Source organism: Pan troglodytes, chromosome 15 (genome assembly GCF_028858775.2).
Source record: "Pan troglodytes isolate AG18354 chromosome 15, NHGRI_mPanTro3-v2.0_pri, whole genome shotgun sequence".
Taxonomy (NCBI): Eukaryota; Metazoa; Chordata; class Mammalia; order Primates; family Hominidae; genus Pan; species Pan troglodytes.
Window position 1 is genome coordinate 89,718,112 of NC_072413.2, and position 16,989 is coordinate 89,735,100.

A 16,989-nucleotide genomic window follows, 5' to 3' on the forward strand; every position below is an offset into this window, starting at 1 on the left:
TTCACACAAAAACCTGTATGAGATTGCTTGCAGTAACTTTATTCATAATTGTCAAAAACTAGAAAAACCCAAATGCCCTTCAACAAAATTAACTATCCACACCAAAAAACACTACCCAACAAGAACACTAGAGAGACTATAACATAGACAAATCTCCAATGAATTAGCTAAGTGAAGGAAGCCAGACTCAAAGGCTGTATAGGTTATGATTCCATTTATATGACCCTGGAATAGACAAAACAACAGGAACAGAGAACAGAACAGTGGTTGCCAGGGACTGGCTGATGGAGAGGGGTTGATTATGGGCGGAGTGATTTTATTGCCTGATGGAACTGTTCTATGTCTTGACTGCAGTGCTCACGGTTGTATACATTTGTCAAAACCCATAGAACTGGACACCAAAAAGGATGTTTCATAGAATGCAAATTATACCTTATTTTAAAATGAAAAAAAGGGGCAAATTATGTAGTGTAAATCAAGGAGGGGCTGTTTACTTTCAACAATTATATGTAGTTCACACTTCAAACTGCTTTCACCACCTAGTCATCTCTAAATTTCCATACAACTCCATAGGCCTCAGTTAAATCATCTGAAAATGAAGATAGTAATAGTATCTACCACATAGTTAGGAATAAATGAAATAACATAGATAGAGTGTTTAGAGCAGTGCTGACATATAATAAGAATTCAATAAATGCTGCCTGCTATTTCTACTGCCACTACAATGACTATTTTACTACCTTTGTTGTTGATGTTGCCTAACCTACTTTTCCCAAGATTTTACATACACTCAAATATATTCCCAAGATTTTACATATACTCATAATACTCATATTCATGCCATAGCAGTAAATAAAGTATGATTAAAGAGGAAAAAGTGAATGAATAAATATGATCTCCTTACCTCTGAACATTTTTCCCCTGATTTTTAGCATATTACTATCTACATAAACCATCCCCTCCTATTACAGTACTAGCACAAAGATTTTTCTTTTTACTCAGTCCAGGGAGTTGTATCAGGAGAGGAAGAGCTAATTCGGTCTTTTTCTAAAATCCTTAAGTTCTCATATCATCTTTGTTCCTGTCTGGGTGACTTTAGAATCAATGCTTTTCTAAAATTAAAGTTTGTAAATAAAGAGTAGAAGTAAAAATAACATGTGATCTTCACTTCTTCAATGGTCAAATGAATGTCAATATTATGCAAAGCTTCTGGAATAACATTCCATCATTATATTAATAAGAGGCTACATCGAAAATAAGTACAGTTTTCAAGATAAATTCCTTTAAAAATCACAGATAGCTCCAATAAGAAAATTAATTTGAAAAAAGTTGAATAAAGGGTAAAGAGAGTGATACAATCTATGCCAGATGTTATGGCACTGGCGCATCTATTGCAGACTTTTATCTTTGACACTTTTTTTATCTATAGAATCTTCTCCATCATCTCTAACTTACCCTCACCTTGCCTTGCCTTCATTCTATAAGACACAGTTTGGAATGTCCTTTACTCCAACACTAAGAGGGGTTGGCCTGTATGATTCCCCCATCCCACTCTCTCAATCCATATTTGCTTGGTGCACAGGTGGATGCTGGATCAACAATGGGTCAACTGAAGATACTGTCCTGGGAATTTGGAATTGGGCTGACCCATAAGAAAGATATATAAAATTCAACTGTAATGAGGCAACTTTAGAAAGCCTGTCTACAAAAAAAGAAAAATAAATATAGATTTACAGAAAATACAGATAAGACAGACAAACAGGGTGAAAGTATTCCCTCAGTTCTTGATGGTTTTCCATTTCTTATTTCTAATTCCTTCCTATAAGATGGCGCATTTTTGTCTTTGGGTTCCATGACTAAAATAAATTTCTTCTTTTTCCTTAAGTGAAGTCAAGTTGGTTTTGTTTAACACAGCTATCATATTAAAACAACAAATCTTCCACCATTTTTAACCTCTGGGAATGTGTCTCATGCCTACAGATCTACTAGGTCAGTTCACTAGATCAATACTCACAGTTCCTGGAATTTGACTTTTCTCCTCTTTTCATCTAGGTATATACAGTAGCATATGATGCTACACTGCCACAAAATACTTAATAGATTCCATAATAAAATAACACATATTTATAGCTTATAACATATTAATGATTCATCTTCAGTAAAATAAATTAGTACCCATATTAATACTACAATTTTCAAGTTCTAAGAAATGAGTTTATTTTAAATAAAGGATAACATAAATGTTGTATATGTCAAAACAATCTACCTATAATATGACTGTCAGGTAAAATACAGTATCCCAGTTAAATTTAAAATTCAGATAAACCACAGATAATTTTTAGTAAGTATGCCCCAAATACCACATGGGGGATTTACATGACATAACAAATCACTTTTAAGATAATAAATTCTTTTTGTTCTTTTTATTTGATAAATCCAGACCCAGAGGTAAAAGAATTAATTCAGATCACTCTTACCTGTGCTTTGTGTGATGTTTTCTCTAGGAATATCAACCAACCACAAAATCCGATCACTGAACTTGAATAAAGAAGACATCAGAAAACAATGTTTTACAACATGAATAACAACACATCACATTCTACGCTATATTTTTAAAAGAGAATTAAACAAAAACATCCAATGCATATACCTTTTACCTAGAAATTTCACTGTTAGGAATTTTTCCTACATTATGCTCACATATGTGTGAAATAAAATGTGTTCAAGAATAATTTTGCATCACTGTAATGGCTGAACATTGGAAATAATGAAAATATTCATCAGTTATGTATAATATAGCCACATAGTGGAACTCTGTACAGCCAAGCTTATGTAGCACAAAGTTGAAGTATTTACTCATGACATGTCAGAGACAGAGCTTGAGGTTGACAGAGCATTTGGGATATTAAGAGGAAAATTCCAGGAATAAGGAAACTGCAAGAATGGTAATCTCTGAGATTTAAATATAAACTGTGACCAAATTCTTGGGCAATAAAGGTGCAAAGGACACCCCCAGAAGACCAGTTTGTAAAAACTAGCAGTGCAAGCTAAAAGAATTGAGTAGCGATTTCAGCTGCCAAAACCACAGGTAAGATCTTAGACACGTGTGGCACAATTCTTCTTTTGAAGAAATAATGGCTGGAAACATTCCAAATTTGCTAAACTTAAATTCAAGAAGCCCAGGGAACCTTACTTGGGTAAATCCAAAGAGAAAAATCTTAAAAGCATCCAGAGAAAAATAACATATTACATACAGGAGACAATCGTAAAATTAACAGCTGACTTCTTATTCAGAAGCAAAGGTGTCAGATGACATTAGCATAAAATATTCAAAATGCTGAAATAAAGTGAAGTCAACCAGAAATTTTATATTTGACAAAACTATGCTTCAAAATTTCAGTTGACCACTAAAAACCTGTTAGATCTTACAAAGAAGTTTAGCAAGGCTGCAGGATACTAGATCAACATATAAAAATCAATTATTATATTTCTATGTACTTGCAGTGAACAATCTGAAAATGATATTAAGAAAGCAATTCCCTTTACAACATAAAAAAGAATAAAATATTAGAAATAAATTTAACAAAAGAAGTATAAAACTTATACTCTGAAAACATAAAACATTGTTGAAAGAAATTAAAGATCTAAATAAATGGAGAGACATCCACCCTGTTCATAGATTGGAAGACTTAATATTAGTAAAATGGCAATACTACCCAAATGTATCTACAGATTCAATACAGTCCTTATCAGAATCCCAGATGGCTACTTTGTAGAAATTGGCAAGCTTATCCTAAAATTCATATTATTTTATGTAACTCAGACTAGCAAAAATAATCTTGAAAAAGAACAAAGTTAGAAGATTCATGCTTCCTGATTTCAAACTGTAGTACAAAGCAACAATATCAAGACAATATGATATTAGCATAAAGATAGACATGTGGATCAATGCAATAAAATTGAGAATCCAGAAATAAACTGTCCCATTTATGGTAAACTTATTTTCAACAAAAGTGCCAAAACAATTCAATAGAAGAATAATAGTCTTTTCTACAAGTCATGCTAGGATGGCTGGATATCCACATTCAAAAGAATGAGTAAGGACCCTTATCTCACATCAAATACAAAAATGAACTCAAAATGGATCCAAGATCTAAATGTAGAAGGTAAATTATCAACCTCCTAGAAGAAAACATGTGGGATAAAATTTCATAACCTTGAGTCAGGCAATGGTTTTCTACACATGACACCAAAAGCACAAGCAACAAGAGAAAAAATAGATACAGCCGACTTCATTAAGAAAAACTTTTGTGTATCAAAGGACACTATAAAGAAAGTGAAAAGACAACGCATAGAATGAGAGAAAATATTTGCAAATCATATGTCTGATAAGAGACTTGTATCTAGAATCTATACAGAGCTTTTACAAATCAAAAAGACAAATACCCAAACTAAAAATGGGCAAATAATTTGAATGGATATTTCTCCAAAGAATGTATTCAAGGGACTAATAAGTACATGAAAAGATACTCAACATCATTAGTCATTTGGGAAATTAAAATCAAAATGATAATGAGATAGCACTTTATACCTACTAGGATGGTTATTTTAAAAAAGATAAATAAAGGCCAGGCATGATGGCTCATGCCTGTAATCCCAGCACTTTGGGAGGCCGAGGCTGGCAGATCACAAGGTCAGGAGATCAAGACCATCCTGGCTAACACGGTGAAACCCTGTTCTCTACTAAAAATACAAAAAATTAGCCAGGTTTGGTGGCGGATGCCTGTAGTCCCAGCTACTCTGGAGGCTGAGGCAGGAGAATGGCGTGAACCCGGGAGGCGGAGCTTGCAGTGAGCCGAGATCGCACCACTGCACTCCAGCCTGGGTGACAGAGCGAGACTCTGTCTAAAAAAAAAAAAAAAAAAAGACAAATAAAACCAAGCCTTGGTAAGGATGTGGAGAGACGGGAACCCTAACCCAGGTGTGCTGGTGTGCACTTGTAGTCCTGGCTACTCAGGAGGCTGAGGCAGAACTTCTGGGCACTTTAGCCCAGGAGTTCAAATCCTGCCTGGGCAACACAGCAAGACCCTGTCTCTAAACAAAAAAGAAAGAAAGAAAAGAAATTGGAATTCTAACAAGCTGCTAGTGAGAATGTAAAATAGTACAACCACTTTAGAAAACAGTCTGGCATTTCCTCAAAAGGTCAAACATGGAGTTATCATATGATCCATCAATTCCATCCTTGGCCATGTAGCTAAGAAAAATGAAAATATATTTCCACACAAAAATTTTCACACAAATGTTCACAGCAGCATTATTCATAAGAGCCAAAAAGTGGGAATAGCCCAAAGGTTCATCAACTGATAAATGGATAGCAAAATGTGGCATTTATACAATGCGATATTATTTGACCATATTATGCTAACTGAAACATATGCTAACTGAAAGAAGACAGTCATGAACACTACATATATATGTTTCATTTACATAAAATGTTCAGAGTTAGAAAATCTATAGAAACAGAAAGATTAGTGGTTGTCTAGGGCTGGGGAGTGGAGGGGAGATTGGGAGTGACTGCTAATAGTTATAGATTGTCACTTTCATCACTTTTGGAGTGACTAAAGTATTCTGGAATTAGTAGTGATGGTTGCACAACTCTATGAATATACTAAAAACCATTTAAGTGCACACTTTAAATGAGTGAACTGTATGGAATTATATCTTAATAAAGTTGTTGCCAAAAAAGAGGTGAAATAAAGACATTTTTAGAAGGAAAAAACCCCAGAGAATTATTTGCCAGCAGTTCTGCACTGTAAGAAATGCTAAAAGAAATTGACATCAGATGGCAACTTACATCTACAGGAAAGAATGAAGGACAGTATAAATAATAAATATGTAGGTAAAGGGTACAAATAAGTATTTCTTCTTTAATTTATTTAAAAATATATGACTGTTTAAAGCAAAAAGTGTAACACTATCATTGGGCTTAAAACATACATAGATGTAATATTACTCAGCTACCTATTTTTAAAAAAATACATCCTATAAGGAAGAGTATGCTTCTTGTTAATAACATATCACAGAGTAAGATAAAATGTAATTACCAACGTTAAATTAAAGTGGAAGATGCCATTATATGTACTATTCATGATTCCCAAGCTGGGAGCAAGTCCTCCTGATGTGAACACACTTAGCATTGCTTTTGATGCAATTTCATTTTCAGTTTGGAAGAAACACTGGATTTTCTTTAGGAAAGAGCAAGAAAAAAAAACAACTAATAACCACTTGATGCAGACACACAAGTTAGTTAATCTAAAAGTGATTAGTAATTCAAGTCTCTAGTTAGGAAAAAATATATATATTTATACAAGTATACTTTCAGAACTCAGTAACCTATTATGCTAGCATCATAAAGGTTTCATCTTAATAATAATCTTTTCTATCATAGAAATGGTCATTATTATTACATGTAGTAAACATAGACTCAAAGCAATATGTTATCACAAATAGAAATTCCAATTTTATTAAAATTGTTATTTTGTGTCTAAATAAAAAAGGAAGCAACTATATAAAGCAAAGCCCATTTTACTGCATTTTTACTGGATATTTCCTAGTTTTGAGAAGGCATATGAAAATGTAGCCATCAGAAATGGTGGATTTTCCTGAAAACTAACATGAGACAGACACCAAGAGCTTTATTTCAATTAATTCTCCTAGTACTTAAGATCGCTTTGGGCAAGTTCCCTATCTGAGTTTTAGTTTCCCTGATCTAAAAAATGGGGAAATACATTCATTCCAAAAATATCTACTGAGCCCTTCCTATGAATGGTGCTAGGAATGTAGATGTGAATAAAACAGACAGAACTCTCTGCCCCTGTGGAATTAACATTCTAATGGAGATTGGCAAGTAGACAAACTGGATGGAGAGATTGGTGGATGGATTGGTAGAGAATGAAGGAAAAGATAGAAAAAATGAAATAAATATAGAATACATTATAAGAACGAGGCAGAGAAGGGAGGTTGAGAGTGCAGGAGTTTGGGAAGGCAGTACAATTTTTCACAGGGTTATTAGTGAATAAAAAACAATAATACTTTCCTCACAGAAGATTAAATATATAGATTAAATGTCATAATGAACATTAAACATTTTTTAAAAATGCCTGATACACATAAACACTTTATAAATGTTAGCTATCACTTCTAATACTACTGCTGCTAGAACTACTATACTACAACTATCCGAAAAGTAGGTTATAATTCCCTTTTTAGAAGAAGAACTGAGGGTTAGAGAGTTTAGGTAACCTGCCCCAGTACACACAGACCATAAATGGCAGAACCAAGACTGGACCCCAGCTCTGTAAGTCCGTCTTCTTCCAAAGCCCATTCTTTTTCTATAACATATAACAACAAATCAGAAATGCATTTTTGGCTCAGAGAGCATACACTTCTCAATAGTTGTATATACAAAGCTTAAATATATATTTAAGCATATCAAGAGGGAATTGTGGCCTAAGTCAAAGCAGGCTTAGGAATAAATGCATTTGTTCTCATGGAGTCTTTTTCTTTGTTTTTATTATATATATTTATCATAGATTTTTAGACAATCTGTGCATTTTTTATTAATGTATATTTTTGTTAGTATTTGCTGCATGATCTTGATAGCATGCTTTATTTTACCCCGTTGTGTGTGTTTTTAAAAAGTCTCCCATTATTTGAATCAAAGGATCATATCATTCCTTACCCAAAATGACAACTTCAATGTGGTACTTGTTATACAAAGGCAAGACAGATTTTCAAGGTCATGTGAGGTAGCTTTCCTTCTCTAATAGGCTACATCTGTCAGACTTCAAAAGGACAAATCAACTCCACTAAAAAGGGGAGGGAGGAGGCATCATTTTAAAAAAGAAAGAATAGAAGCAAAAACACCCAGGATGCTCTATGGCTAAGTGAAGTATTTTACCTGCTCCAAGTAGACATACACTAGCAAAGACAGAAAAAATTATTATTTATATAGAATTTTCCCTCCCCAAGACTGAACATAGTAGAGGGTATTTGGAAAGAATACAATGCTATTGGTTTTACACATGGACTTTAAAGGAACGTGAAGGGTTATAACACATGCTATTAGTGGACCTTACCAAGTTTTCTAAGAAAAGATACAACTTGATTATTTCATTCTCTTGAGGGAACCCTTTGTTAGAACATGCAAAGCGTTTCTCTGTATCATCTAAATAATTAAAAAAATACATATATTAGATCACTGATAGAAGACTGTCCATAAAAAGTACTATGTTTCTAAAACTGACAAAATATTTTTAAGGAATAAGAATTATAATTGCACATTTTAAATTCACTTTAGGTAAAATTCAAATTTTCCACCTTGTTTTTCTTTTTACACATATGCTATAAGGCATGTTTAAAAATGGAAGGTTTGGCTGAAGCACTAATATAACTCATGCTAGACCATGACACAAAATTTTTAGAGGTAGACAAAAACCAGTTCTTGACACTTCAATGCCTCACCTTGAGGGTATAGAAGGATCCAGAATCGGCAACTGCAGAGAGAATTTGTGTTTTGATAGAGAGGTACTGAATGAAGATGTTAGGAGACCGACCCCTTCTACTTACTTACCTTGTGTCTAAGGCAAGAGGGTCTGTTGGGCACACTAAAAAAAGTAACATGTATCCCTGCAGTTTGGGGCGCAAACTCAGACTCCTGCTTAGAAAATCTAGAAGGCAAGAGATGATTTGGTGGAGAGAACAGGATATGGTTTGTTGAGAAAGAGATGGGTATGTTAATGATACAGACAGGAGACAGAAATACTGGGTAGAAGAGGCAAAGGTCCCATCCTCAAGCCTGGAAACCCACAGCCCTAATGAAAACAGGCGTTTCTGTTTTCGTGCCCAGAAGTTGCCTTTTGGCCCACCATGGCCCCTATCCTATACCCATATAAACCCCAGACCCCAGGCCTCAGAGCTGACTAGTAGGTAAGCAAGGATATGAACAGAAGAGCAAAAGAACAGCAGAGAGAAGAGAAGGAGCATCTAAATGCCAAGAGGAGCTCCGCTGGGGATGGTCGGAGAGGCCAAAATCCAGGGGAAGATCATCTTCCCACACCATCCCCCTTCTAACTCGCCATCTGTCCTGCTGAGAGCCACCTCAGGCCATTCAGTAAAACCCCTGCATTCATCCTTCAAGTCCATGTGCAAACTGATTATTCCTGGATGCGGGACAAGAACCTGGGTACCAAGAAGGCACTGAGCTGGTAAACACTTAAACCGTCCGTGGACAGCAAGGCTAAGAGGGTGCACTGTAACACACACCCACTTGGGCTTCAGGAGTCACAGGCTCCCACCCGTGGATGCTGCCATGGAGCCAGAGCCCAGGCGTGCTCGTCCGGCTCCTGCACCTGCCCATCTGCATGCTCCCCATCCCGTAAGGGGTTCAAGTGCCAGAACAGCCACACCTCTGTATCTCCTGCAAGAGGGGCCGGGGAACTCTCCCGTTTCATTAAGAGTCCTGCACAACCAAAATTTACTGGGGCAAAAGATGGATGAATGCTTCCTGTGGTCCAGATATAGGTCACTGGTGAAAAATAACTAGCTTAGGGTCATCTAGGTTCCTGTCCTCAAAGGTCTCTCTGAGCGGCAAATGGCTCTCAGCAAAAAGAATTTGAAGGCATAGACAAAGAAATAAGTGACCAGTGGGAATGAAGAAGTTTTTGCCTTTGTTAGAAGAACTGTAGATGAGAGACTCCCGGTAATGTGAGGGAGGGGAAGGGGCTATGAAGGACTCATTCAAGTGCCCAGAGATCAAGGGTCAGCTTTACACATCTGCTGGAACTTGAAAGTGCAAATGTCAGATGGTCCCCTCAGAACCAGCTAGGGCAGAACTGTGCTTTCCCTCCCACTTCTCCCTCCCTTTCTACAACGCTGGAGCAGGAAGGGTCAAAACCTAAAGTTGATGAGACAATGAAAAGGAATCTAAACACTAAGTGGAGAGAAGGAAAAGTTGACCTTAGCCTTTCTTCCTCACCTATAGGCTTCCCACCAGCACAGGCCCAGACAGGAAACAGGGAAGAAGCTTCAATTATAAAATAAGAGTTAAATTTGACTTGTACATGGGCTTGGATATTTTAATTACAACAATTACAATGCAAAAGTGTTTTAAAATTTCAAATGCTCAGAGAACTGATTTTTGGCTCAAGGGGAACATGTGCAGGTTTGTTACAAAAGTATATTTTGTATGCTAAGTTTTGGAGTACAAATGAATCTGTCTCCCAGGTAGTGAGCACAGTGCCCTCCCTGATCCATTTCTCCTGTCCCTCCTATTCCCCAGAGTTTATTGTTCTAGGAGAACTGTGTGAATCATCCAATTGTAACCAAAAAAATCTTGGTTCTGGCCCAAATATTCATCCAGTGACAGAGGAAGAACCATGCCAAAGATTGGATTTAAATAGGAGGCAAAAATAAATTTAATTTATAATTGAACGTTACTCATTCTGTTTGTATAATGTAATGATTTCAGTGCTATTCTTGAAATTCTATAAGTAAACATATCTTTACAAATATCACAAATATGCAAAATATACAAATATATCTGGAGGTTATAATGTTAAACAGTTTTCAAAGTACTTTCAACTTATACAGTCACTTTGCCCATACTTGACAATGCTATCAGACCCATTTTTTAAAGCTATAATTTGATTGTGAAGTCCAAATCACTTCTCTGTTTAAAAATCTTCACTGACACACCCTTACCTCATGAATTAAACTCCTTAAATGGTGAGACACTAAACAGAAGGAAACTAACTCCTTTGAATAACATACTCTGAGCCATTAAAGCTCAAATGGGTTGAGCTGGATTTAGATGTTATTTTATGAAATTCCCACAATACCTTGTGCCACATATATTACTGTCTCTTCTTTAAAGAAGAGGAAATCAAGCTCAAACATCATATAACTAACAACGGTGGGCCAGACTGGAACCGAGTTGTTTCTCTAAGGGACATCCTCTCTTTATCCCGCTAGACACTCTTTCAATAGTTAAGCCCATTTTTTCAGTCTCCCCTGCAGACAACCTTGTCCATCACCTCTGAAATGCATGGGCTTCTCTCTACTTCATTTTCTGCCTCAAATTTTAATACATTTTAAGATCCAGTTCAAATAGAAATTGTTTTTGTTTGTTTGATATAGGGTGTTGCTCTGTCACCCAGGCTGGAGTGTAGTGGAGTGATCTTGGCTCACTGCAACTTCTGCCTCCTGGGGCTCAAGTGATCCTCCCACCTCAGCCTCCTGAGTAGCTGGGACTGCAGGTGAACACCATCACACCTGGCTAAATTTTGTATTTTTTATAGAGAAGAGGTTTTGCCATGTTGCCCAGGCTGGTCTCCAACTCCTGGGCTCAAGGTATCCTCCTGCCTCAGCCTCCCAAAGTGCTGGGATTACAGGTGTGAGCCACTGCACCTGGCCAAAGAGTTTTTTCTAACACTTGTCTCATTGCAACTAATTGATTTGTCCTCTGCACTTTGGTATCATTTTGTGAATTATGTACTCATATCAACAGGATCTTCTGGGCTTGGGTGGTAAAAACAGAGGCAGAGATACTGTGAGGAGAGACAGAGAAACAATTTCCAACTTTTCTAACTTTCCCTCCACGGACCACTTTGCCTAGAAATTCTCAGATTGTAGAGTTTGCTAGATTCTGTTATAATAATAAAACACAGAAAATTACTCTTTCGCAAGCTTCTAAAGGAAAGATGTGCCAGAGAAGTTATACTTTCAACAGCATGTGACTTCTTCAACAAGAATCATGATATAAAGGGAAACCACACAAGTGTAACCACCAATGGAATGCCTGCTCTGACTATAATAAAAATCCTCTGTGGGACAAACGTACAGAAAAAAATGCCATTTATGAAATTCATTCATTGCCCTATTCACAGTTATACAACCACAACAGTCCCCCTTTTTCTGTGATCTCACTTTCCACAGTTTCAGTTACCTGTAGCCAACCATAGTCTAAAAACATAAAGTGGAAACTTTCAGAAATAAGCAATTTATAAGTTTTACATTGTGCACTGTTCTGAGTAGTGTGATAAAATCTCATGCCATCGGCCAGGTGTGGTGGCTCATGCCTGTAATCTCAGCACTTTGGGAGGCCGAGGCAGGTGAATCACGAGGTCAGGAGTTCAAGACCAGCCTGGCCAAGATGGGTGAAACCCCATCTCTACTAAAAATACAAAAATTAGCCAGGCGTGGTGGTGGGCACCTGTAATCCCAGGTACTCGGGATATTAGAAGCCTCTAGACCAGAGTATAATTGACAATATTGGGAAACAATTGGAAGATAAGATAAAGAAGACATACTAAAAGAAAAATTTTTTACTGTAAATAAGGAAGAGACACAAATAAGAACTCCTGAGAAGGAAATAGAGAGTAAGACGGTCTGAAACTTACCTTTATTATATACTATTCCTGATGAAAATTCAAATACGTTCAAAAGCAAAACTGAAACATATATAAGTGGCGATTCCATCTGTTGGAATAAATAAGAATTATTTTCACTCAATTTCTGAACATATTTTTGAATTCCTTTTGCTATAAACAACTACAAAGTAGTAAAGAAATAATCTCAATATTCTTAATATTTCACACTGTGTGACAAAAGCAGACAACACAACAGTTGCCTAAACTCTAAATTTACTCCCTACTTGGTATTAAAGGTAAACTTATAGGTATAATTATTACAAACTAGAAAAAGAGATGTGGCTCAGGTTTTCCTTCAGTAGGTAACTTTTAGAGAGGTGAGATCAGTTACACAGCTATGTAAAACAGAGCCTGAATTGATGAAGACTCTGAGGATGATACAGCTGTAACTTAATCTAATATTTTGATGACGTTGCTTTTGGGGAAGACAATTCACATGGTCCTGAGTTTCCCTGCACATTCTCGTTGAGTGTGCCAAGAATGCAAGGCCCTGGATGGTGTTCATCTCAGGCTTGTGTTTTGTAGCCACCAGCCTTGAGGGATGAGGTAAGGCACCCCGGACAACAGCAGGCTTGTTTCCATGGTGAATTGCCTAATCTCACTGTACCTCTCCTGTAATGCACTCCACTATGTGTATAAGCATCCATTATGGGCTCAATTTTCTACCCTCAAAATTCTGAAGTTGAAGTCCTAACCACCCTTACCTCAGAAGGCAATCATAGTTGGAGATAGGATTTTTAAAGAGGTGATGAAGTGAAAATGAAGTCATTAGGGTGGGCCCTCATCCAATAGGACTGGTGTCCTCAGAGAAGAGGAAATTTGGACATAGGGAGGGTAAAGTGAAGACACAGAGGGAAGACATTCAGAGGGAAGATGAAGGGAAGACACAGGAAGAAGACAGCCACCTATAAACTCAGGAGAGACGCATGAACAGTTCCTTCCTCAAGGCCCTCAGAAGGAATTAACCCTACAGACACCTTGATCTCAGATTTCTAGCCTCCAGAACTGTGAGAAAACAAATTTCTGTTGTTTAAGCCACCCAGTGTATGGCCCTTTGTTATGGCAGCCCTAGAAAACTAACACAGCATCCATGATGAATTTCACCTCTAAGGAACTTGGGGGACAGGGGGTACTGGAGTGAGCAACCTGTGGACACTCTGGCTACTGCTTTTGCTATTAGTAATAAAGTCCTTCGTCTCTGACCTAGGAGTCTTGTGTCTTTTGCCAGCATCCAAGAAAACAGGAACATACTAATTTTCCAACTCTAAGTGAAATAAAATCTCAGAACTTTGTGCAGTTGCTGACAACTGCTGAGTAAATTAAATGTAATTGGTGTTTTTCCTTCATCAAAACTGACTTGCTTATTAAATACATTTAATTGACAATAGAAAGCTCAAACAGTTTGATTTTTTTGAATTCATTCTTATCACATTAACAGGGGAGAACTGAAGGTTTTTAGTGCATTTTTAAAAATCATCTGAGAAAACAACTTGTTTTCACAAGGTAAGAGGAAACAAATGGTAGATTAAAATTCTGTCGGCATGGTGCAATGCTCAAGTATATTTTTGGTGTAAGAACGAATTTAACATTAAGTGGAGACATTATCACAGTTAAACTCTGAAAATAGTCCCTTTACCAGAAAAATCTTATATCACTTTGCTAAACATTCAAATTAAATGACACAACACCATTATTAGAATCTTTATGCCTCTTCATGGGTCACCTGTGCAAACTCGAGAGAGTTAGTATGAAGCACGTGGTGGAAATTCTGGTTTTAATGTCAGCGAGCTTGTTCTGCAAGCTTTCTTATCTGCCATCCTGCAAGCTCAAGAATTTCTGCTACCTACTGGTTTCTTTAATTCTTTGGGGCATAGTTCCAGTCTCATTCTTCTTATTTTCCCTTCAATATTACAACTTTTCCTTATTTGATACTATCTTCTTTCAACTTTCGGCTCATGGTTAGAGTAAAAACATAGACTTTAGCCTAAGATGAAGTCTGTCCATCGAAATATTTGATTTTTAGCAAGCTATTTAACTTCTTGGAGTTCATATTCTATTCAGTAAAATGGGGATAACAGGCACTTCACAGTGTTGTTGTGAGAATTAAATGAAAAATACCTTAAAACATCTAACATATTCTATACAGAATAAGCACTTGACAAGTATTACCTCTGAATTCCATATCTCCATACACTGCAGCAACTTCTTTTTCCTCATCACACTCCCCTACTGACCTACTTAGCAGTTAAATTACCCCCAGTTATCATTTCTTTGTAATTATTATAAGTTTTACATAATTACTGGATACAAGTCATGTATCTGGGCATTTTCTCTTCTCTGGCACTAAATAAACATTGGGAATTGCCCCATTGAAGGAAGCTATCTCCTCCCCCAGTTGGTTCATTTATAGTTACTCCATTATTATGGAATAGTGATCACATTATAAATTCATACTCCAGCAGGGTCCTTATTTTAATATTTTTTACTGTAATTACCTCTTTAGGAGATGCGCAACTAGTTGTGTTTTTCTTTTTTATATTTTTTCTAAGTTTTCTTCCATATAGACTGAGAAGAAAGACCCAAAGTCAGGAGCCGAGTTTTCCCTGTTGGCTGGCTTAGCACTCTAGTCACCTTTGGTAACAGCCAATCAGCAGCTACCAAGTACAGAAGCATGCTTAGAAAATCTAAAGGACTGGCAGTTGGAATTTCCAACTAACTGCCTCTTTCAGAGCACCACAGACCATTTTCTTTAAAAACCGATGAGAGGTGGAGGTTCTCCAAACCTTCCATCTTTAATATAGCATTCATCTAGGAAGGATCAGAAACCTACATATGATTATCTATAAAACACTTCAATGATCATACGATCATTGAATGCCTGGGGAAAAACATAAATGCTAAAAGCTCATGCTAACTGCATATAATAAGGTTTAAAAGGAGGCAATCTCTCAAAGGGGAGGAGCTTCATAACTGGGTCTTTAAGGAAGACTGGGACTTAAAAAAATAGAGAAGGCCTTATTGACAGGTAAACAAGACAAGCAAATACACAAAGCACAAAGTTAGAAATGAGCTGTGGACGCATGGAAACAGTGAGACCGAATGGCATGCCAGTTTGTCCTCCGTATTCATGTTGTGTGACTGTCCTTGATGTGGTTGTATGTGCTCACTAAGGCTGCCTTTGACTGAGTACCGAGTGAGCTGAGCTTGAACCTTTCTGTCTTACCCAGCGCCCTGACTAGTCATGAATGGTCACAGAGGCTGACACATACTTTTTGATAATCATGATAATAAAACGTGTTTTATACTCAGGTTGTCCTTCAGAAGTCCCTTCACATGGCCATGTAAAACCTGCTTTACCCTCATATCCTGAAATATGTCTGGTATCTGGGTTTAATCTATTCCTGGAAGAGCCCGCATCAGAAATATATTTCTCTCACCCTTTCTGGTGACCTTGACCTAAACAAGAACCTGAAACAGTGTGCAAAACACAACAAAATATATTTCCTTATAAAGACTCAGTTCCCAGAAACTTGGAGCTCTCTTTTTTTGTTGCCTGTTTCCCACTAGGGAAGGCAATAAAGCTTTTATGGAAGAAGATGTAGCTTTCAGTTACCATAGCAACACTGCTACACATTAAAAAAAAGTCTGAGCAATACTGAAGGTACACATTGAGAGCTCTAAAAAGAATGATGAAGCAGGTGACATTTGCCTTCTTTCTCCCCAGCAACCTCTTAGTTTTCTTTTCCTCATTTGCCCCCACATTTTGTTTCCTAACTTACGAAAGAGTAAAGGATCTGTTTTCAATCACAGTCACTGATGAATTACACTTTGATGTGAGTACCAAGACTACTCCCACAGTAGGTGATTCATCTGTAACAGTGGAATGAAAGGGGTTCTTCTGCCTGAAAAACAAATTATGCACTGGGCTTCCGTCTAGTCAGGAGGATAGGGGGCAAGGCAATGGGCTGATTGAAAGAAGGATGACTTTGACTTTTTTTCTAATTTTTTGCTGGCTATAACAGGGCTTATTATGTGTGAAAAATGAAAACAAGTATAGAGAAATCAATTACGCATAAATCAACAACCAGATATAACCACTGTGGACATTTTGACATTTCTCGAGTCTGTTTCTTCTGCATTTATATGTCCTTCTTTCAGTCATTGTTAGTCTGACCATTTTCTCGTGTAACTCAAGTGTTTTATTTAAGTCTTCGCAGTTGTAGATCTAAAAATAACGGTACCTAATTTACTTAAACATAAAATATTTTTCTATTTCCAGTGTTTTCCTTTTTGAGAAATGTGGTAATGAATAATCCTGAACAAAATTATTTTCCTACATTTAAAAATATTTCCTTAGGATATGAACATGTTTAAGACTCTTGAATGTATATTGACAAATTGCTTCCCAGAAATCCAGCAGTGAAAATTAGATATAATCTGAAATAATTTGATACATTAAAAAATCTTGTTTTACTTTTTTCAGTATTGGTGCAACTGAACA

At 36.7% G+C, this 16,989-nt stretch overlaps 1 protein-coding gene across 2 annotated transcripts in view; it reads right to left on the reverse strand.

Moving 5' to 3' along the window:
- Nucleotides 1-15,185, reverse strand: part of CATSPERB (cation channel sperm associated auxiliary subunit beta) — a 150,239-nt gene extending 135,054 nt beyond the window's left edge. Inside the window, exons 1-5 of one of the 2 annotated variants that reach the window (XM_016926611.4) lie at nt 14,984-15,185; nt 12,459-12,537; nt 8,139-8,227; nt 6,105-6,245; nt 2,478-2,538 (exon numbers count right to left, since the gene is read on the reverse strand). In XM_016926611.4, coding sequence (XP_016782100.1) covers nt 2,478-2,538; nt 6,105-6,245; nt 8,139-8,227; nt 12,459-12,537 — 370 coding nt within the window. In that variant the 5' untranslated portion in view covers nt 14,984-15,185. The remainder of the gene's footprint in view (nt 1-2,477; nt 2,539-6,104; nt 6,246-8,138; nt 8,228-12,458; nt 12,538-14,983) is intronic. The other variant, XM_054665794.2, reaches the window with a different exon arrangement.
- Between the last annotated feature and the right edge of the window lie 1,804 nt (nt 15,186-16,989).